The sequence below is a fragment of the Amblyomma americanum genome, chromosome 4, assembly GCF_052857255.1.
Source record: "Amblyomma americanum isolate KBUSLIRL-KWMA chromosome 4, ASM5285725v1, whole genome shotgun sequence".
In the NCBI taxonomy this organism is placed as follows: Eukaryota; Metazoa; Arthropoda; class Arachnida; order Ixodida; family Ixodidae; genus Amblyomma; species Amblyomma americanum.
Genome location: NC_135500.1, coordinates 74,665,387 through 74,689,391, shown reverse-complemented (window position 1 = coordinate 74,689,391; position 24,005 = coordinate 74,665,387). Strand labels below are relative to the sequence as shown.

Here is a 24,005-nt window from a genome sequence, read left to right as displayed (position 1 = left end):
CCTTTGCCTGCGTAGTGACCACAGTCCAGAAGTCAGAAGTCTTAAGCTTCGGAAGGGCAGAACACAGCTCCCCAAAACTGCAAATTTTGTTCCTGCGATCTTCTTCCTCTTGAGCAGCAACAGAAAGCTCTATCGCTTTTCGCAGTGACGCTGCCTCGAGTCGGGCCTTCTTTTCTGCAGGAGCTTCTCGCGAAGATGGTGGCTGAGAGAGATATTTCGGGCAGCCGGGAAACACACTCGGGACAGCAGCTGGCTTCAGGCGGACACGCTGTAGCGGAACTTCGATAACGTTTCCAGTGTTCTCGTCCGTGTACGTTGCAAACCTGACGAAGTCACTCCTTTGAAAGTGTTTTTCATACACCTAAAAACAAAGTAAAACCACAAGTCCATTAGGTTTGGGCGACAGGCTTACAAAATTCGGCAAGCGAAATAACTGGGAAATAAAACTCCGCAAGCGAAGTAATAAGAAAGTGAAGAAAAAGTCCCCTCTCCGAAGCAAGCCATAAAAAAAATGTCGTGTGAAGCACAAAACCAAGGAAAAGGAGCAGCGCAAAAGCATGCAACCACAAGAGAAGAAAGGACAAGACACGGCACAAAACGCGAAAACAGCGCTCGTGTCTTGTCCTTTCTTGCGTGGTTGCAATCTTTTGCGCTGCTCCTTTTCCTTGGTACAAATTGCACTAACTAGGCTAAAAAGAAGTTTCACTGAAGCAAAAAGTTTAAGGCAAGCATCCTGAAAAACAGCACCAAAAGCGACGCTTACCACAGTGTGCTTGGTTGGCACAAAATCTTCGCGAGAAATAGCCTTTTGTCCATGCTGCCCTTTGCGTCTCGTCGGCAGGAAACTTGTAGACGCGGACATTCGGACCACCATCATAATTTGATCTGCAGCCTGGGGCGCAGCAGCAGCCAGGCATTTCAGAACTGAGGCTACGCAGGTTCAAACACGCAAACGAAGCCTCTGCAGATGAAAAAGCTTGCCCAGTTCTTGAGCTCTTCCGTGAAAACGCGACACATTAACGTCAGCTAGCACCATGACCATGTGCGTACTGGTTGTCTCAGTGTTTCCAACCAACTTAGGATGCGGACTGGCATTAGCTTTCAAGCGCAAGTAGAGTTTGATATTAAACATTGTTAAAGCCGCAGTGGACAGCAGGGATGCAAGGCTTAACACGACATTTATTTTTGCAATATTTCAAAGTATAAACTCGTTAATATAAGCGTGGCAAAAATAAAAAAAGAGCTTTCTTGCGTTTTAATTGACGCGACAAGAAAATAGCCAAGTTCAAGCCAAGCCAGGATAATTCCAAATCCGATCGAGGGAACAGAGTCAGTTTTTTCCCAGTTGGCGCCATGTCAACCTGCTGCGCGCTTCATCTCTTAGCAGTGACGTAGACGCTTGGCGAGGAGGTCATGCGGGGGCCTTGTAAAGTTATCTAGGTGGTATTGGTTCGAACCTGACCGCGGCGACTGCGTTTTTATGGAGGCAAAACGCTAAGGCGACTGTGTGCTGTGCGATGTCAGTGCACGTTAAAGATCCCCAGGTGGTCGAAATTATTTTGGAGCCCTCCACTACGGCACCTCTTTCTTCTTTCACTCCCTCCTTTATTCATTCCCTTAACGGCGCGGTTCAGGTGCCCAACGATGTATGAGACAGATACTGCGCCATTTCCTTTCCCCAAAAAAAACAACCAACCATCCAACCAGCCATTGCGCCCATCTGACAGGAAACGTACTTATTTACTTGATTAATATTGCACCCATTCCTTTTACGTCCCCTACGCTTTCTTTGACCGGCATTTGACATGCTTTAACATTGCACTGTCGGTACTGATAAGTAAACATTTACTTACAGCCCCTCGTACCTTAGACAGCTTTGGAAATAAAGAACGCGAGATAAGATGCTATGCTGACGCCCTTCGATTCTATTATTTTTCCGTTGCAATCCCTAAATACAAAAATTGCCTCGAAACAGGTCCTGCTTTTCTCCAGTTAGCTCTTCTTATTCGATTTCTCTTGTTTCTGCAAACGCTGTTCGCCTTGTATTGCTTACTGGCGCTGAGGGTGAACATAAAGTGAGCGGAATATCTTTTTCCGTTCTTCGCGAGCTATGTTAAAATGATGTGTCTGTGAAACTCAATGCCAGATCGGCAAATCTCGCGACACGTGACACTTCGGCTGCCACTGTGCTGCGGGTGACACTTGCTGCATTTGTTTATTACGGCCCCATCGCGGAGCCTTACGGCCGTCGATGCCACCGAAAGAAAGCCAATACAGGTCGCTATGACTTTGACACAGTAACAGGATACCACTGCCGGCCAGTTATTCTCCCATAAGCTCACGACCAGTAGCTCTCCGATGGCAGAAGCTTGTGCTATAAATAATCGTCATCATTATCAGCCTGACTACGCCCACTGCAGGGCAAAGGCCTCTCCCATGTCTCTCCAATTAAGCTTGTCCTTTGCCAGCTGCATCCACTCTTTGGCTGCAAACTTCTTAATCTCATCCGCCCACCTAACCTTCTGCCGCCCCCTGCTACGCTTACTTTCTCTTGGAATCCACTGTGTTACCCTTAAGGACCAGCGTTTATCTTATCTTCGCATTATATGCCCTGCCCAAGCCCATTTCTTCCTCTTGATTTCGACTAGCCTGTCATTCACCGGCGTTTGTTCCCCCACCCACTCTGCCCGCTTCCGGTCTTTTAATGCTACACCTATCATTTCTCTTTGCAAGGCCCGCTGCGTTGTTCTTAACTTCAGCTGAACTCTTTTCGTTAGCCTCCACGTTTCTGCCCCTCAGGTGAGTACCAGTAAGATACAGCTGCTGTACGCTTTTCTCTTGAGGGAAATAGGTAAGCTGCCATTCATGATCTGAAAGAGCCTGCCATATGCGCTCCGCCCCATTCTTATCCTTCTAGTTATTTCCCTCTCATGGTCCGGATCAGCTGTCACTAACTGCCTTTAACAGACGTATTCCTTTACAACTTCCAGGCTCTCGCTGCCAATTGTGAACTGCTGCTTCCTTTCTAGACTGTTGAACATTACCTTGGTGCTAGAAATAGCATGACTTTTCACTGTATCTGGTGAAACCGGTGAAAACTTGCTCTTTGACGCGGTGCGCCAAAGCGACAACTCCGTTCTTCTCGGCCATTTGAGAGTGCGCACGCCAAAAAAGTCCGCATAGTTTTTCACGAGCATATGTTGGCATAGTTTCCGAACAAAGCGATAATGTATAACTTCGGCTCTTCCTCTAACAACGATGCTGGAAAACGTTCTCAAGCATTCACTCACAGAGGTGGCTCGGAGGAAAGTCTCGTGATAGTCGCTGCAGAGCGGTGCAATGCAGTGATTCAATAGCTGTTTCGATAGTCGGAAATTTCAAATTCAGCGGAGTTGCGGGGCATATTTATAGCAGCAGCCGCAGACAGAGCTCTTGAGTGTACCTCACTATGTGCACTTGCAGAGTCCATAACACCTGTGTTCCGTCGCCTTCACCCTCCATAACTTCCTCCGTAACTTATGCAGATCATTATCGCCATACAACCAATCGCAGACCCCTATTCCTTGGGGAAAATACCCTCCCTAACACATTTCGTCCACGGATGCTGTCGCCGCCCTACTGCACGGTTTAGAAGCAAACCACCTGTGCTGTAAACTTTCATGAAATGCTTCACGTCTCGACATCCGATTACTGAACGCCAAGCATCCAGCTAAAGTAAAAACTTCTTTGATTGCCACGTAGCTTCCGGCCAACGAATGTAAAATGTACTCCTCCTGAAGGTGGGACCCTCACACTGATCCACGTGCCTGAGCATTCTCCCATCGTGCATATGGCGCGTTTGGAACGACAACGCTGAACGTTCTGGCAGTCAATAAAGAAAAAAAATGTTTCTGGCACCACTGTCTAATAAACTGGGTCAAGCGCCCTGCGCAGCTAGCTTCTGCGGGAGAAAGCGACCGGAACACCAAGCATATTGCTCTCGTTACAGCGGCGGCAGCCCTCGCCGGCCTCACTTTAGCGCCAGATGTCAATGCAGCGAGTGCCAGCGGCTCATTTTTACTTCGACGCCTCCTGAAAACGCCGTAGTGAAGAGCAAAAGTAATGCAATCAGAGAAATGAGGGACAGCACCGGCACATCAGGAATTTAACGCGTGCTTGGTCACTCGAGTGACACTGCACCGTCCCGGCGCCTACGAAAGTATTGAACACGGAGGTTTTTTTATAGGCGCCCAAGCACCAGCAGCTGCTTCGGACGAAGCGCCACCAGAACCGCCAGCGTTGTCTTGAGAACTACCTCTTCGACGACGGGCGAATTCAAGGCGTGTGGCGCATTATGAGGGTCCAGCTTAGTAGCCGCCCCTATTCGCGCAGAGCACTTCAAATTTCTTCGCGCCTAACTAAGCGGCACTGAAAGTAGGTTTTAGCGGCGTGCTCCTCTTAATTGCATTCGCAAATCTATACAAGGGAAACGTTGCAGCCAGAACACACAAGTAACTTAGGAAACCAAATAACCTGCCTTCAACCCAACAGCACTACTCCATCAAGATAATGTAACATATTCCAGTATGCATCTTTCACTAAGCTCTTAAAATTTTTTAAATGACGCATCTTTTCCAATTGTTTTGGTTGAGATCACGACCAGAGCTACCTCAGGTGCTCGAGAATATTTATTAGCACCAGCGTGAGGAGGATGATCAAGACAAAGCGGGAAAAAGCGCTCAGAGCTCAGAGGAGCGGGACATTCAGCTTTTCCAAGCAAGAAGCAGTGCTTATAGGGGCCGGTACGTTCCTCAGGGCAGTTCAAAAGCAGCACGGCACATGCGGAACTAGAGGAGCAGCCGGTAAAATCGGTACAATATCTGCGGATCAAAACGACTGCAAGTATACACGTGGCCCTACCTGTGCAGCGAGTCATTCCGATCCGCTGTCGTTGTACTGGCAATTCTACTGTCCTACCTTTCGCATAACAAGCTCATGTGAAAGCTCTTAAGGCTGCACATCGGATATGAGAGCCGCCGTAGTGCTCCAGATTAGTTTAAATCACCTGAGGTTTTTCTAATGTGCACCGACATCGCACATCACCCAGACGCCTTCTGCGTTTCGCATCCATCTAAAGGGAGCTGCCACGGCCAGGATAGCACCCCGCGTTTTCGGGCTCAGTGGCCGAACGCCAGCCACGGCGCTGGACAGATCCAAGTCATGGAGGGAGGAAAGGACGAAATCGGTAATGAGGTGTATGTAAAGGGCAGCCCAAGAACATGTAAAAAATTTATAGCCCATGTCTTCATGATTGAGCATAGGGGAAAGGAAGAAATGCATGGCAGGAAAGGAGTGACGCATCTAGGATGGGTCATAGACGGTGGTAGCCACACAGTGGTTTAGGCCAGCACCTCCGGCCGCTAAACATGCGCCCCTCTTCGCCAGCTTTATTCATTCGAGCTAGGCGCCACGCATGGCCTCGCTGCTACTTACGCGGCTGGAGGACCCTCCTCCATGAGTCCCTTCCTTCACCCTTTCGTTCAGCACCACGGATGCTCTTAGCGAAAGGATGGAGGGAAAGGAATGCGACTTGAGAACACTCAATACGAGAGATTACCCGTTGAAACACTCAGGCCAAGTCACAGCAGATGGCCGGATGCAATAAAATATTTTAAAAAACTACGATGACCGGGTATTCTAGGGCATTGTAAAATTAAGTTCCTCTGTACTGGCACTGGTTCGAATATTGCTTGTGGATGTAGTGTGGAAGATCTTTGTTAGCTGGCTACCGCTCAGAGGGAACATTACAGATAAACCGACATTGTGTACGTTAGTTTCTGCACCTACTTGTACTTTAATACGGATATGATTATAAATATAATAAGTGCTCTGCGATCACCTGACGATGTTAGGCTGAATACGCCGCGAATGGGAGCTGAAACAATTTTATGCTCAATAGGCTGGGCCCCGCCGCGGTGGCTCAGTGGTTAGGGCGCTCGACTACTGATCCGGAGTTCCCGGGTTCGAACCCGACCGCGGCGGCTGCGTTTTTATGGGGGAAAAACGCTAAGGCGCCCGTGTGCTGTGCGATGTCAGTGCACGTTAAAGATCCCCAGGTGGTCGAAATTATTCCGGAGCCCTCCACTACGGCACCTATTCTTCCTTTCTTCTGTCACTCCCTCCTTTATCCCTTTCCTTACGGCGCGGTTCAGGTGTCCAACGATATATGAGACAGATACTGTGCCATTTCCTTTCCCCCAAAAAAACAATTATTAATTATTATCAATAGGCTGGAAAATCATTTCGAGCGAGGTCCCGCAACCAGCCTCGCATGCGTAGGTGATGAAAATGTTGGTGCCGAAACTTGAGGACGCTTTCCTGTTGTTCTCTGGAGGATCAGTGACGCCAAAGAAACACTGTTATATTTCGGAAATTCGGAGACTAACGCAGTGTTCAGTGCAGCTGCACACAGAGGAAACATGCACCGGCTAGGACGACTAAGTGAAGCGATAAGCGAGAGTGGCAGCTGTTATAGCGTTCTCTGCTTTGCTATTACCAGGAACGCAGCAGAAGCCCGATGTTTAATTCGTCAGCATGATTACGCCGTCTGAAGTGGCCCAGTTCGTTTGATTTGAACTATGGGGGTTTAACGTCCCAAAGCGACTCAGGCTATGAGGGAAGCCGTACTGAAGGGCTCCGGAAATCTCGACCGCCTGAGGTTCTTTAAACTGCACTGACATCGCACACCAAACTGGCCTCTAGCCTCAATCGAAATGCGACCGCAGCGGCTGGGATCGAACCTGCGTTATTCGGGTCAGCAGCCGAGCGCCATAACTAATCCGCCACTGCGGCGGCTGGCCTAGTTGGAAGCACCTGATCAGTAACACTACCAGTCAGGTGCTCCCCTATCAAATGAAGACGTGGGCGAGCTTTTCTTCGTGGTCGACTCCCCTGGTTTGAGGTGGGGCTATAATGATGATGACAGTCAATTTTTATGGCTCAAGGGCATCTGCGGCCAAAGAGCGCCATGACACAAGGTATTTTCGTTTGCTCAAGGTGCGGTCAAAGACCCATTTCCCAAGCATTTCACTCTGTTTAAGCCGAGCACCAGGCCAGGCGAAAGCTTGTACCCATTGTATCACCGGTGGGTAAACCGCCGCACTGGTAATCGAACCCCGCACCTCCCGCATGCGAGGCGGGTGTTCAAACCACTAGGCCACCGCTATACTCCTTGGGGCTATAGTGCTTCCAGCACATCTCGCACTGCATGTTTCTGTGTAGTGTCGCGCAAAATTCTACGCTTTTCATACTCAATGAGAATGGGCATTTATAAACTTTAAGGCAGGCTTCAACTCCGATATTTAATGCCTTTAGTTTTCCAATTTGTTATTGAACCCTGCAACTAAGAAATAAAAACATTTACGTAATACTATTTAACAATTCTTCTACCTGCCTACAACAACGCATATAAAGTCCACAATTTGGAATAATCCTCTCGGCCACGGCCGCGCAAACCATTATCCCGTAGTCTTCTTATTCTCATACACCCATCTAACTACGCCCTCCCCCCCCCCCCCAACCGCCCATCCCTGCTAATCTTGCGTTCTCTTGTAATCCAGTCCGTTACTTTTAACGACCGTCGGGTGTCTTGCCTTCGATTTACGTGCCCTCCCCAAGCCAACTCCTGCTTCACTCCGAGGACGTCATTCGCTCGCGGTTTTTTTTCCTGAGTCACTCCGTTCCCTTCCCGTCTTTTCCCGTTATACATGTGATTTTCCTTCCCATTGCTCCTTGCACTGCCTCAAATTTAAGTTGAACCCTTTTCGTTAGCCTGAACGTTTTGGCCCTACTGATTGTTTCTCTGCGTACTTATGTTCTACCTGACCGTAGTGGACGAAACAGCTCCCACAGCATCCCCAATATCAAAAAAGAAAACATGCATTCACCATTATATCTTCGGTAAAAATTCACTTGACAGTGGTTCACGCATGTCTTTGTAAATTTTCTAGAGATAAAAGAATGAAGTGGAAGCAGTTCGTGAAGCCATAAAGTGGATTTCGCAACCAGCTTCGATTTTACTATTGAAAAACGCCAAAGACGGCTGCCTCCTGTCGGACAAGAATAATCTCACCAATGCTGTCTTGTCTGGATTCATGAGAAGCTTCTCTCTTGCCAGGACGTAGAAAGAGCAGACGGGAATCTCGATTCTGGGTGAGGGCGAGTGGACGACACCATCTTCAATGCGGCCCTTCATCTTCACCGAGTCTGCAGCGTTGACTCTCTGCAAACAAGAGAATATGTGGTTCAGCCCTTTTCTCGAGACGAGCAGTTCACGCTGCTTGTATCTTTATTAAACGGGGAACGTCCAGCAGGTAACTGCCACTTGTAGCAGTAAAATCGCGGGCTGCCTCATTCAGAACATGTAAAACTCTCTTTTTAGCGGTTTCTCGTTTGCGTGCCATCGTGTTTCGGAATATGATCTTCTTCATATTGATAAGCATACTGGCAAAAAGCACAATCTATTGGACCAACTTTAAGGATGGCGCAATAGGCGTTACGTTGTTGAATCTGGAAGTCACATTAATTCAGATGATTGTTCCGTGCAGATTTTCCTCACGAGTTGTTCGGATGACCTCCATGATCCGTACCTATTATTTACGTGATACCATAGCGTGAAGAATTCGATCTAGCATTCGATATAGGTCTCTCGCTCCCGCGCAACGCTCGGCGAAGACGGCCCGGCCGCGCTCTCATGCATGGCCAAGTTTGCACTGACTAGGCCAGCGCGGCGCTCCTCTTAGCCAGGCGCGCGGCGTGTGACGTGGTCAGGCGGCGAACCAGCTGCGGGGAGCGCATGTGACAACCCGATCGCGGTGAGCGCACGCGGCGGTGTCGCAGCGGCGAGAGCCCGGTAGGTACGTGCATGCGCAGTGGGGCTGCATAGCGGAGCATGACGTCACGCGCATGCGCCCCGGGGAGACTGGCGGTGGTGGCGGTACACCTGCGGCTCAGCGCAATCGGTTGTCATAGTAGCGCGGTTGTGGTTGCGGCTGGGCACCGCGAAATGCGCTTCTGCTAACCCAGAGTATATTTCGCTACAAAACAGCGCAAACTGGACGGGATACATAAGAGAAGTACAAGCCTGGGGTAGGCTCCGCTGGTCTCTCTGCGCCCTTCGGAGCACCAAACCAGTTTGGACAGCCGCCTGAAAAAGTGGATAGATTTGTGCTGCTCTGCTGTCCATGTATTCGTCTCAGTACCCTGTCGGTGCCTAGGAGGGATGACCAGGCCACCATTGCTGGGCTGAAGTGAAGCGGATGGCGCGTGCGCTGTCTTGGTGCTTTTTTGTGTCCCATCCAATTTGCAGTGTTTTTTCACCACGAACACTTACCCTGAAAACTAAAGTGTACCAAAAACTGACAAGGGTAGATAGGCAGAAACGACACTAAAGGCGGGGGGCTTCAAGGTGCTTGCTCATGACGAGCTCAACTATAGGTACTATAGGAAGCAAAACAAGAACAGAAAACTCGATTACAATCTATTACAACTGCACATATCCCTCATTCCCAGTCACACAATCATGGGGACATTGCCATATCAGAAAAAAATTCTCACTACAGGCAATGAAAAAGCACAACAGAATTTGGGGCCACAGCTGTACGGTTGACGAACCCAGGATGAAACCACACGCCCACTAGATATCCGACCACTATGGCGGCGGATCAAAACGCATGGACAAGAGACGCAGGAAAAGCAATTCACAAACAATACGGAATCAAAAGACAAAAACATTTCAGGTAAAAACGACGGTGAGAGAACACAGTGCAGCACCAGATTATATAAAAAAGAACAGTACGACACGAAGCAATCGGAAACCACAGAAGGTCACGTGTACAAGAATATATATATATATATATATTAAAGAAACAATGTCTTAAAAGCGGCACGAATGGGAAAATATACTTCGAAAGGTAAACTGTTCAAAAGCTTTCATGTAACCTTTTAGAACTCGATTCTTTCGAGCGGAAATGACATGATGGCGGGCTAATAAGCTTTTCTCCGGCTTTTCTAATATAAAATACTTCGAATCTTCCTTTCGTCCTCTTCTTAGTTCGGCGCAAAAATTTTCTTTTCGGCAACCGTCTGATAACGACAACAATTCCAATGATACATTAAATGCTAATCCTCTCTAGCACTGCTCAAACATACTCGGATAATATTTCGGCATGCTTCTTTGAGCACACCCCTAGCATTTCATTTGCTCTCCTCATTAAGAGGCACAGCTTACTAAGTTTGCTCGGTGCAAAAAAAAAAAAATCCTGACACCATATCGCTTCCCTATCTTTTTTGATGATACGAAAAAAAATGAGTTGGTAAGGCATGGCAGTAGTTCCTTTTTTGTTTCGCAAGGTTGCTTGTCGGATGGTCTCTCGCTTTGATGTAATCTTTAAGTTTTTTATAAATTGAAATTGATATTCTGAATGCAGGATGGTGTGAGGAACGAACGTTCTGATTGTGCGCATTTATGTAGTTATTTCAAGATCTTTGATGCCTAAAAGCGTTACGGAAGGCAGTGGTTGGGAAAAAGAGCCAGAACGAAGGTGTTGAAACATGTCTAGCAAAATAGTCCTCGATGTCGGTCTAGAAGCAGGGACGTCAGCGACGCTTGTGATGAAGAGGGGAATATGGTTTTCTTCATTGATCATTCTTAGAAGAAAAGGATAAAGATAGATCCCTCATCGTTATCATCAACCTGATTTCGGCCACTTCAAAACAAAGGCCTCTCTCATCTTCCTCCATGAAGAACCTGTCCTGTGCCAACCGTGGCCACCTTATGACGCAAACTTCCTAATCTCATCCGTCCACCTGACTTTCTGCCATCCATTCCTTAAAGTCCATTCCGTTGTCTCAAGGGACCACTGTTCACCATGTCTTCGCATGAAATGCTCTTGCCATATCCATTTCCTCTTGTTCGGTTCAACAAGGACATCAATATCCAGGGTATGTTCGCTCATCCATTCTCCACTCTTCTTTGAAGTCCATTGTGCTTACGGCGGGTACCTGTATCTCTATCTATTTGTTACGGTGCCCACCTTAACGTATATCTGAACGTTACGGCTATCGTTATTGCGGTACAACGTTTTACGAGCCTGAAATGCGCCTTTCCAATAAAAGTAGGTTTTTATTTGTTTTCATGGGTTGTGTCGCCAGCTAAAGTACTAAGCCGTGAGTTCGAGCTTAACATCAACGTACTGGCAGTAGTTTTGAGTGGTCATTTTGTTGATGAATTTCTTTCATTAGGAAACACACAACAATGTTCCTAGAAGGTTAATGAGGCCATTGCCGAGGTTATCGTCATGAAACAGGGGAAGTATAAGTGAACAATACACTAACACGCAAAGCTGTCTAAAATTTATCTCTGCAACTCTTGCCATACGGTGGAAAACCAAAAAAATAAATCACAGTCTCAGCCCGACAATGCAGCGCTTCCGTTCCGCAACATATCCTTAAAATTGAATTTCCGGTGCTCGTAAAAGTTTATTACAAATCCAAAAGGGAGCAGAAAAGAGAAACTAACAGCTGGCAAGCAATTACTACTGGTAAAACGGATGGCGCGTGTGCTGTCTTCCTGCCTTTGCGCGTCTCGTCCAGTTGGCGCAGTTTTTTCAGCACCCAGGACAATAAAGTGTGAAAGAGCGGGCAGAAAGGCTGGGAGGTAGAAAAGCCGCCATTGGCGCAATTTCCTGGTGGTTGAACATAAAAAGCGAAATGCGAGGCAAAGTATGTAGCGAAACAAAAAAAACTATCACAAGTGCATATATCACTCACGCATGGTAACACATTATGAGCACATTGACTACCACCAAAAAAATCCTTACTACAGGCAACAAAAAATACACGAGGACACCAGGGCACAGCTGTAGGGTTGACGTAGCAGGTATGAAGCCATACGCACACTGGATATCCGACCACTCTGATGGCGGATCAGAAAGCATAAACAGTTAAGAGATCCAGGAAAAGCAATTCTAAATAAATAAGGAATAGAAACTGACAATACAACCCAGTGCAATACCAGATTATAAAAAGAATACTACAGACACGAGGGAATTGGAAACCACGAAAGGGCACGTGTAAGTGTATAAAAATTTTTTTTATCAAATAAGGCCCTAAAAGAGAGACAAAAATGAATGCGAGTGGGGGAAATAATATGCTTAAATGTGAACTTTTCAAAGGTTTAAAATGGCCTTCTAGAACGCGATTTCTAGCTGCGGAAGTGAAATGATGGCGGGTCAATATACTTCTCTCCTGCGTTTCTAATATAAATGGCTTCTAATCTTCTTTTCCGTCCTCTTTTAGTTCGGCGCAGAAGTATTCTTTTCACAACCGTCTGGCAAAGAAAGCAATTTCAATAATACATTGAATGCTAATCGTCTCTACCGCTCCTGAAACATATTAGGATAACAACTTAGAATGCTTCCTTGTGTACAGCTCTACCATTTCATTTGCTCTCCTCATTAAGAGGCAAAACTTTTTAAGTTTGCTCCGTGAGAAAAAAAAACAATCCTGGCATTATATTGCTGCGTTGTATTTTTGATATCATGCTAAAATAATGTAAGCTGAGGCAAGGTTTTTGGGATTTTTTCTCGTGGTTATCAATTGGATGTTTTCGTTCATTTCGGTTACACTTAGCATGTTTGTAATTTTAACCGGCATTCAATAGGAACGGTGTTTTCAGGATTAAATCTTTGAATATCCTAATTTTTTTTACCTAATTCAAGACTATTGACGCATAAAGACGTTACGGAAGGCAGTGGTTCGTAAACTGAGACTAAACGGGGGTTGTAAAACATTTGTAGTAAAATAGTTCTTAATGTCGGTTTTAGAAGCAGGAACGTCTGTGACGCTTGCGATGGACACGGGAAAGTGGTTCGCTTCATTCGTCATTCTCAGAAGGAAACAATAAAATAAGATTGCTCATCACTATCGTTCATCTCACCTCAGCCACTCCAAGGCAAGGACCTTTCTCATCCCCCCCCCCCCCCCAATGAAAAACCACTCCTGTGCCTGCTGCGAACACCTTATCCCCCAAACTCACTCATCTCATCCTTCCATCTGACTTTCTGCCGTCCTCTGTCACGCTTGCCTTCCCTCAAAATCCAGCCCATTGTCTAAAACGACCACCGGTTATTACTCCTACGCATTATTACATGCTCTTCCCATGTGCACTTCCTCTTGGTTTAAACTAGGACATCCATATCAGCGCCATGTCTGTGCACTTGTCTTGTCCTTTGTCCCCTGCGCTGTTGAAAAGCAATGTCACACTAACTTACCCAAGCTTTTACAGTATCAATATATAAGCAGAGTTTGTATCCTCCCCCAATCTGCACTCTTCTTAATCCTTAACTTAATACCCCTGTCACAGGGGTACCGCAAAGGCCTTTGAGAATCGGGTCCTTATATCCAAAGGCGTAAGGTGTGCAGCCACACGGCACAAATGCTGAGCCTTTGCTTCTAAGGTCCTTAGAGGCGAAGGCGCCCGTCCGAGGCCTTTGGAGGCCAAAGACCTTCGAGAGCCTGCGATCGCAGTGCCATCCAACGCCAAAACGTTAAAGCAATGAAAAAAAGTATATGAAGCCAACAATGTTTGAAAACATCTTTTAAAAATACAAAAGGTGTGTCTGGCTTTGCTATTTGTACGCTGTTTATATTTTATGCTCAAATTTCAAGACAGTAAAGTGTTGCAGCAACACCGACTGCCCCTGGCGGCCAAAACAGTACACGAAAACTGCTGCTGCCCATTAGAGCGGCTGTTGTGGTTCTTTCAAGCAAGCGATTAGAATGAAAAAATTTGTCTGAGCACAACGAATGAACACAATTCCCCACTTAAAATTTAAAACACTCACATGAGCCGGCTCGAGCACAGCAGCGGGTGCAAAGCCTCAACTACTCTTTCACCTTTGGGCTTTTGGGCTGCACCGTGTAGCCGCGTCGCGGCTCCTTTAAGCTTTCGCTCCTTTGGTGAAAAAGGTGCCTTTAATGGAAAGGCCTCCCAGCAATGCCGTGTGACAGGGGTAAAAGTCCGCTGTGCTTACGGAGAATACCTTTTATCTTTCTCTTTCATTTTTGATCAACTCACTCCTTTCCCCCCAGAAGGGTAGCCAACCGATTATTCTTCCGGTTAACCTCCCTGCCTTTCCTCTTCTTTCTCCTCCTCCTCATCCAACCAAGCGTTTGTCTCAACATTATGCGGCAATAAGAAACATTAGCTTCATGATCGGAATCAGTCCGCGCAAACGTATACCAATCTTCGATAAGTGACCGACACTATAGTCGGGTACAACTTAAGAAGGCAGCGGCATTTACCCCTCAAAGGCGGATGCATACGAGCCTCCGCCAATAGGCGCGCACTTCAGGTGACGTCATGAGCCGGACGGCCGGTGACCCCTCCGACGGAGAACATGCCTAACATGGCCGCCCTCGCTTCGAACTGGGCCGAGTCGCGTCAGCTGTGTGCGTCTCCCTTCGTCAGAGTGAATTCGAATTGTTTGTTGGCGTCTGTCGTGTCGGAAATATTATTGCAAGCTTACGATGCACAACTTGTGCCGCGTGTGTTTGTTCTGAGCCGTGAGGCGACGAAAAAAGGTTACAGCGAACATCGGTGACTGCGCTGGGCTTCGTCTGGAAACAGGATCCCGCAGCGGCACACCGCTGCAAACAAACATCGTGCGTGTTTGTTCTATGGCGTTTTGTTTTGCTCCTAAGTGAAGTTTCGACGAGGAGAATTCGCCAAAGTCTGGTACCTACTGTGAGCGGCGGGTGTGTTAGTGTACTGTGCCCCTGCGTTTCACGTCGGACGTGGCGAAATGATGGAGCAAAACCATTCTCAGGATAAATGAGAAAAGCGTGCGCGGATGAAACCAACCTACGAGTTCCTCAACCAAAAAGATTTGCGGAAGCAACCTCCAACGCAAAGATTTGTTGCTGCCAGCTCAGCGCGCCAACGATCGATCGTTGGCAGCAGTATGATAAGATAGCCGAGCGTCTAGCAGGACGTCGTTCGAGTGTTGTGTAGCACCGTCGATTGATCACTTTCCACCAGTGCTAGCAATTAGTGACTAACAGGCGCTGCTTGAGTGAATATCATTGGATTATTAACGGCCAGGCGTGTGGGAGCAGTGTTTGTTTCCTTAATGTCAGCCTTAGTACTAATATAAAATTATGACCGATACACTGGTGCCTTTACAAGGGAGCTTGGCATGAATTCGCGTCTCTGTATGGCTTAGAATTCTTCACTCACTGCACGCGCCAGCTGTAGAATGCCTGCTGTGACACAATCGCACATCATTTGTGCTACCAGCGCTCGACTTGCTCTCCCACAACACAGCTTTGCGCTGCTTTTCGATTGTTATGATATGTTGCTACTAAAACAATTCCAAGACAGTGAAGGCAACAGAGCCATTATGTACGTACATCAAATAAATGTACGACAAAGTAGGCACAGCTGCTTGTGAACTGACTCCTAATACCTCTACTCGCGTCTGCATTAAATGTGTGTGCATATTTTCTTGCGTGTTTGTTTATATTTGTTATTTTCCCTTTTTTTGCATTTTAGATCTTAGTTTTCGCGCTCGCGTTTGTGTGCATGTGTGTGAATATGTGAGTGCTTCTGTGCGTGTATGTGTTTATTATTCCTGTTTGTGTCCTTTTATTTTTGTGTTTGTTCTTGTAAGCATGCTGCATCCACCTCTTCCTTTACAATCTCATTAACTCGCCTCATTCAAAGCACCAAGTCCTGTAAATAGCAGGGCTGGCCTCTTCGATGTCATTAAATCCTTAAATTCTTGTCTACCTTGCCTCCTCAGTCTGCCATCTTGCTGTGTTTTCTCCTACTATTCTGACCTTGCTTCTTGTGTTGTTGTCGCAACGTGATTAACCAACTTGCACTAAAGAAACTTCTATCAGCTGTGACGACAGAAACATTGACCGATACAAAACGTTAAAGTATCACTTGGCTTGCGCAATAACTTCGTCTCTTACCCCTGTTAATGTGTTTATGCATCAGTGCATACGGCAACTCGCCAGGAGTGCACATGAAAGGGTGCCATATTGTGCAACAGCATCTTGCGATGTTGTTGCATTCAGTCTTAATAAATAAATGGTTTCGCTGCCCGTCACATGTGGGGGTACACATAACATCGTTCAGTGGATTGTCATTTCCTGTCTTGACGCTTTCATCATTACAAATGCAGTTTTCTAGTGAATGGAGTCCAGCAAAGCAGTGCTGTGAGAGCTTTTTCAGCTTTCACCATTTATTACCTCACCAATATCACTGTCTGAATCTGGCCGTCATTTTGCCTACGGCTTGTAATGAACAAAGTGACTCACTAAAACACGTTCAACCTTGCTGAGCATTTTTTCGGTACGTAAATATGACAAAAAAATGATAGCAAAGTTATTCACGTTAATAATTGTGCTTGCATTCGCGTTAATGCCAGAGTCAGATAAATAAATTAAAAATTGGCTATGACAAGGCTGCGCTTTTCAGTTCATACTGCTAACAGATCCATAAAGCGTGCTCTGACTACTGTTATTTCAACATGGGGCCCGACAAACTCGACGATGGCTGCCTGAATGAGCATTTTGGGCCTGAATAAGCTAATGATGCTTTATATTTATTCTCTGATTCTCATTACTTGTGTGAGCCAGATAAACAAAATAAAAAATGCAACCACATGAATATGCTTTGGCATGCAAGCTGCTAACAGTGGCTGTCAGTTTCGTGTTGACTACTGGTATCGCAGCAGCACTGGCTATGACATGACTGCGATTTCCAGTGCATACTGCTAACAGAGCCATAAAGCGTGCTCTGACTACTGTTATTTCAACATGGGGCCCGTCAAACTCGACGATGGCTGCCTAAATGAGCATTTTGGGCCTCAATAAGCTAATGATGCTTTATATTTATTCTCTTATTCTCATTACTTGTGTGAGCCAGATAACCAAAATAAACTATGCAACCACATGAAAGTGCTTTGGCGTGCAAGCTGCTAACAGTGGCTGTCAGTTTCGTGTTGACTACTGGTATCGCAGCAGCACTGGAAATGACATGACTGCGATTTTCAGTGTGCATACTTCTAACAGAGCCATAAAGCGTGCTCTGACTACTGTTATTTCAACATGGGGCCCGTCAAACTCGACGATGGCTGCCTGAATGAGTATTTTGGGCCTCAATAAGCTAATGATGCTTTATATTTATTCTTTTATTCTCATTACTTGTGTGAGCCAGATAACCAAAATAAACTATGCAACCACAGGAATGTGCTTTGGCGTGCAAGCTGCTAACAGTGGCTGTCAGTTTCGTGTTGACTACTGGTATCGCAGCAGCACTGGCTATGACATGACTGCGATTTCCAGTGCAAACTGCTAACAGAGCCATAAAGCGTGCTCTGACTACTGTTATTTCAACATGGGGCCCGTCAAACTTGACGATGGCTGCCTGAATGAGCATATTGGGCCTCAATAAGCTAATGATGCTTTATATTTATTCTCTTATTCTCATTACTTGTGTGAGCCAGATAACCAAAATAAACTATGCAACCACATGAATGTGCTTTGGCGTGCAAGCTGCTAACAGTGGCTGTCAGTTTCGTGTTGACTACTGGTATCGCAGCAGCAGTGGCTATGACATGACTGTGATTTTCAGTGCATACTGCTAACAGAGCCATAAAGCGTGCTCTGACTACTGTTATTTCAACATGGTGCCCGTCAAACTCGATGATGGCTGCCTGAATGAGTATTTTGGGCCTCAATAAGCTAATGATGTTTTATATTTATTCTCTTATTCTCATTACTTGTGTGAGCCAGATAACCAAAATAAACTATGCAACCACATGAATGTGCTTTGGCGTGCAAGCTGCTAACAGTGGCTGTCAGTTTCGTGTTGACTACTGGTATCGCAGCAGCACTGGCTATGACATGACTGCGATTTCCAGTGCAGACTGCTAACAGAGCTGTAAAGCGTGCCTTGAATACTGTCATTTCAACATGGGACCCGTCAAACTAGATGGTGGCTGCCTGAATGAGCATTTTGAGCCCGCGAACGATAATCAGAGTTAACAGTTGTGTTTCAATTCAGATATACCAGCATTTAAACATGTTTCTATGCCAAATGGAACTGCTTATTTATTTCAGAGGTCACGGAATGGATGGTTGTCTGTTGCAAACCAACGGGAAAAATTTTGGTAGCCCTAATAAAGGCTGTTCTTTCGTTAAAAGAAGCCGTTATGCTTCGCCGAGTGGCTTAATGCCAGACAGCTCGCAGTCGGAGTCGCTTTCTTCAGTGTCATCTTCACCCAGCTGGATCATGATGGGTTGAATCTGCTCACTCCCAGACGTGTCAAGTCTGAACTTTGCCTCCAAGTCCATCACGTGCTAAATGCTCTTCGCCCAGTTTTCCGCCGCTACGTGCTTGATTTTCTCCCTCAAGATGGCGTCGACCGTGGACAGCTTGAAGTCTCTGTTGTCCGCAGCCACGACCGGCTTTATTACTTAGCGACCTGCTCACTACGCCGGCTCCTACGGCGGCGCGTGTCCGGGTAAACATCACGTGACTCTTCAGGAGGGACAGCGCGCCGCGACAGGTGGCGCCACAAGTTACCCTCATATCGGCAGCGCCCGCCGTACGCTTCTGCTAGCTTCAGTATGCTTGCGCTGGAATGTGGCCGGTAGGCCGAGTTAAACCGCATCGTTTTTTAAGCACGCACCGCAAAGACGTGTTAATATTCATCAGATGCAATAATCGTGGGCAGCTTTCTGTATGCAGTGGTTGTTACGAGCGCGAGCTGTCAGCAAACAGGCCTGCGTCTTTGGCTCATGAGCGCGCGAGAACAGCGCAGAAGCCGGCGTCTCGCGCTCGTAGGTTCCCCTGCATAGCCACAAAAAGCTGTACCCGACTAGAGGCTGCTAGTGATAATATTTTTTTCTTCTCAAAGCAGCAGTTTTGCAGTTAAAACAAGCTCAAAGAGCGGTTGTACTGGCGAGCGCGGCTCTGGTGCTACTCGAGCGGCGTTTTTTTTTTTCTTCTTGCGCGCGCAGCTGCACAATTTCAACACGATTGCTTCTGCTCTGTACCTAGCAGCACTCCAGGGCGAAGTCGCGCTACTTTCCGCCGATTTATGATAAAAAGCGCGCCACGGACACTTCTCACTCACTTGTTTTCAGGAGCGTTAACCTGATTGTTAATCATTTCAAGACGCACTCTACATGAAAAATAAATAAAACGAGACTCGAAAAGCTCGTTTGCCAGACACAATAGCCGGTCGTGGCCAGACCTTTATTTGACGCCAGCCAGATCCTTAAACTTTCAGGACCTTCCAAACGAAAAATGATGAATGCCAAACCAAAATCACGTGATTTTGGTTTGGCATTTATCATTTTTCGTTTGTCGTGCTTTTCTGTGAGATCAGACGCAAAGTTGGACAAAAATTGCTTCATGAACTTGTGGACAATCACCTTTAGCAAGGCCCCTCAATGAGGCTCTGTGGTGTCCTTCGAGCACACAAACAGCGGATTTTTTGCAAGTGATGGCAGCACTAGGTCTGCAAACTTCTTAAGCAGCCTTGGCCCCCTAACAAGCACAGGATCCACACTTGATGCCGCACCTTCCAGGCGGCTGACGAACTCTACGAAAGCCAAGGTAGGGTACGACAGCCCTTCCCGGTCCATGCCTGCTATGATAGTAGGGTTGGGCGGGGTAAAACGAGACAATAATTTGCAAACTCATACTGTTTTTACACTTTTATTTCAAAAACCAGAAGAATTGTACAGGAGCCTTCCTTGGCATCTTATCTAAGTGGTCATCAGCAAAACTCAGAAAGCTTGCAACATCACAACTATGAATATTCATCAATTATAAAAAAAAAGTCCCATTTGTCTCATTTTGCCCCGACCAACGGGGCAAAACGAGACAGAAGGTGGGGCAAAACGAGACACTGTCGAAACCAAACAAAATCAGTTCTTGCACTCGGAGCACTTGAAGTACAATCCATGGGGCCCTGCGCATTCTTCGTGAGCCCACTCGTGACACATCATGCATTGGATGCACAAAGAACGAGGCGCCGTGTTGCTGCATAATTCTTTGCACACGAGGCACTCCCAGACACATTTGTTGCTTGTTAATCGCTTCGCAGAACGTTTTCCTTTCAGTGCGATATCCTGCGATTGAACACTGCCACCAACAGCCCTTTCGTTCGATTTCCCGCTTCCTTTTCTTGAGGCCATACCTGACTCCTTGGGAGGTTTTGCTGCAACTATCTTCGCCTTGTATGGCGATGAGGTCAAACCTATGCTTGTCTCCGACTTCCCTCTTTTGGCTTTTTCTATAGCAGGAACAGGAGAGAGAACTCGAAAGGTCGTGTCACTATGAGCGGGCTCATCATTGTCATCGGTAGAAGTAGGCGAGGAGCAGTTAGCGCGGGATTCTTGGCGTTGACCGCAAGTTTGATGTTCCGCTGTGCTTGCCAATGGCGCTTCATCGAACACAGGATCATCCAGCGGCGCACGAGAAAATGGCCAAACACCACACTTCCGAAATCCATTGGTTATATTACTGATGTTTCCGGATCGTTCAAAGGCTTTGCTTACCAGCTCATCTACATTCTCCATCGTGATGTGACTCCCAATGTTGTTCAGCAGCCACTCCCGACATGCGTTGTTGTAGGCAGCTTTGAAGGCTTTGAAAAAGCTTACGTCGAGTGGCTGTAGCTTGTGTGTTTGATCCAAGCTGCTTCTTCCAAAGCACGTATCGACCATGCGTCTCCGGTCGTTCTGCTCGCCGTTGAATGGCATTCTTAGTCACAGAGAAGGCTTTCGGTGCAGCGCGAATAGAATGTTTTCGCTGGCGCACGCTTTCTAGAGCTTCTTAATATTGGAAAGAAGGCCTCAAACGTTGCTGGCACATACCCATTACGAGGGAGTGGCCAAGACACAGGCGTTTAATTGCTGGATACACGAAAGTTTGGACGCGAAAATGAGTGATAATAGTATGTAAGCTGATAGATTGGAAGACGCAAGGACAAGGATCCTGTTAACTTGGAGATCGAAAACGGGACAATGGCTTAATGTGCAGAATAGTATACAATGCCTGTAATGCTTCAATGTCGCACTGACTGAGAGCGGGAAAAAGAAATTAGAATGGGAGTCGCTGAATTCTTGAAGAAAATTGTGCACAGCAGAGCGCACACTTCTTTTGCTTCGTCCAAGAAATGAAGCGCCAATGGAAAGAACAACCGCGGAGGACACAGGCAAGCCCCGTTGATGAAACGGAATTAGCAAAAGACGCTTCCTCAAATGAGAGAAGCGGCGGCAGAACAGCAGGAAGTGATCTATTGTGTCAGGTTCGGCACAAAAAGGGCACAGTGGGGAAGCCGGCAGGCCAGATCTGTGAAGGTAGAAATTTAGAAGGGGAACCCGGCAACGCAAGCGCGTGAAAGAGACCTCTAGTCTGCGTGAGAGCCAGTCTTTGCTACTCCAAGGATGCAGAACATCCTGATATTTGGGAGATGATGTAAGAGCCGAGCAGCAAATTCCTGAAATATTGTGTAGCTGCGAAACCTCACCGCAGCTGTATATGCACACGTTGGCAGGACAGCAACAATTGGGCCGCAAAGAAAGACTCTTGCTAAGGAATCTGCAACCTCATTTAAGTGAAAGCCCATGTGACCTGGTACCCATACCAAATTTAGATGGAGCGGAATCAGGAACTTAAAGAGGCGTAATACCCGAGACTCAGTGAGTGAGGATAATGAGGAGCAAATGGACAGAGAGTCTGTCATAACCACGACATGGGAAACTGTAGTTTCTCGTCTCGCTCCATGCAGCCCTCGTCGTCTTTCATTTGTACGTGCGGACCATTCTAGAAAACGAGACAAAAAAATGCGAGCTAAAGAATGCACTTTGCACGAGCAGAGGCTGCAATTGCTTGCAGCGAGCGACGAACTGTCGCGTTTTGCACCTTGCATGGGCTCCTACTCAATCAATTTTATATTTATGAAGATTACCACATAAGAGAACTGTAATTGTTTCCACAGCTATCCAAAAAGATGCAGTAACAACACACATATACGTACCTTGTCGCTGTAGTTTACGGCTACGCTCCTGCTCATGTCCAAAGAAACGGGACGTCCGAATTTCGCACCTTTTTGGCGGGACAGCCACTCCACGAATGCCGCTCCAAAATTTTTTCCGGAAGTGGGCAACTCAAGATTCCCGCCGTTTTTAACATACATTTATTGGACACTTAATCTTGGTTTAAGAAACCTACTTAATCTAAAAGGTTTTACGCTAGATGTCGCTAGACGAGACATGTCTCATTTTGCCCCATGTCTCATTTTACCCCGCTCTACCCTAGTAGATTGAGAGGCTGGTGCCCGCAAATTAATGAGACAGCCTTCACATGCAATGCAGTCTTGCTGTGCGCCCGCTTGATTTACAGGGCGGAACGCAGCAATACACCATCGCGGGCGATGATTTTCACGGCCTACGAAAGATAAAGGCTGTCAGATATAATTAAATTCTTAGCACGTATGCTGGAAGCAAGCAGAACAGCCGGAAACACAGTGCGCAGACGCGCACAAAAACACAGCCAAGAAGCAGCGACTGCTACCGCTGCGCCAGCCCGCACTCGGCGTGGGGGTAAGTTGTGGCGCCACGGAGAGCAGCGGCGGTCTAGCGAACTAACAAATCGGGGGCTACGGAGGCGGCGCCGGTGGACAGGTCGCCAAGTAATAAAGCCGGTCGTGTCCGCAGCGGTGCCATTTTTGACCTTGGCCCAAACAAGCTCAATGGGATTAAATTCGCAGTGGTACGGCGGGAGCCTGAGTACAATGCAACAGGCGCTTACAGCTGCATTGTCTACGATGTAGCTCAGAAAGCGTGACTTTACAGATGCCACCAGCTCAAGCAGCTGCTTCTTTATCATCTTTTCAGCGTAGGTGATCTTCTTGCTTGTGAGTCACTCCTGTATCTTCTCCTTCTTCCAGGCCGTCGTTGGCAATTTCTCTTCTCGCCGGCTATGGTAAGGTGCATTGTCTAAAACAATAACGCTACCAGCTGGCAACTTCTGCAGAACGCAATTAAACCAGCCCTCAAAGCGATTGCCGTCCATTTCCTCGTGGTAGTCGCCTGTCTTTTGGCCTCAGAATACATCCAAGCAGCCGTCGACGAAGCCATCCTCGCTGCCGATGTGCGTGACGATCAGGCGCTGACCTTTCCCAGAAGGTTGTTTTAGACCCGTCGTTAGGCCATTTGCTCGAGCGAACAGGCGTCCGCGCTTCTGCACCACGGTGTCTGTCCACACGATCGACCGAGTGTGTCCCGTCGTCACCCATGTCTCGTCCAGGTAGAAGATCTTTCGGCCTTCCGCTCGGTAGCGCTCCACGTCACGGAGGTAGCGATTCCGCCAATCGGTGATGTCATCCCGGTCGATAAGCTGCGAGTTGCGGCTTCTCTTTTCGTGCTTGAAGCCGATCTCGGCAAGCAGGCGACGCACAGTCCACCGCCTTAGTGATGGGAGTTCCATACGTTCCGAGAATTCGGTAGTGACCTTCTCGACCGTCGGTATCTCGTTGCGGCGAAAGAAATCGTGCACACATGACCTCAGCGCGCACAACGTGAAGCTGTCAAACTTCGCGCTGCGTCTTCTCTTCTCCGCATTGCGTGGGCGCTTTCGGGACGGAGTCGTCAGTTTGCCACCCAAAAAATGCGAAGCTTTAACTTCGTTCCTCACCCTGAACACAGTCCTTTCGCTGACACCGAGCATGTCAGCGACAAACTTGCTCGTCTCCTCTACGCTGCGTTCAGGCTCCCTGTTACCCCAAAACGTGTAGCAGTGGAAGATCATGTTGCGTGAATCGCTGTTCAGGATGCGGCCACTCTTGCTCTTGCCGAGGCTCCTTGGTGGTGTGATCATCGATGCGACACAAGGCTCGTTCGGCAACAAAGGCTCGCGTTCCGATGTCACCTCTCTG

The 24,005-nt window shown here is 47.3% G+C and overlaps 1 protein-coding gene across 1 annotated transcript in view; it reads right to left on the bottom strand.

The window, feature by feature from the left end:
• The window catches only part of LOC144128039 (2-succinylbenzoate--CoA ligase-like), a 91,768-nt gene extending 83,535 nt beyond the window's left edge, over positions 1-8,233 (bottom strand). The window contains exon 1 of the mRNA XM_077661087.1: positions 8,111-8,233. Within this exon, the coding sequence (XP_077517213.1) occupies positions 8,111-8,233 (123 nt within the window). The remainder of the gene's footprint in view (positions 1-8,110) is intronic.
• Between the last annotated feature and the right edge of the window lie 15,772 nt (positions 8,234-24,005).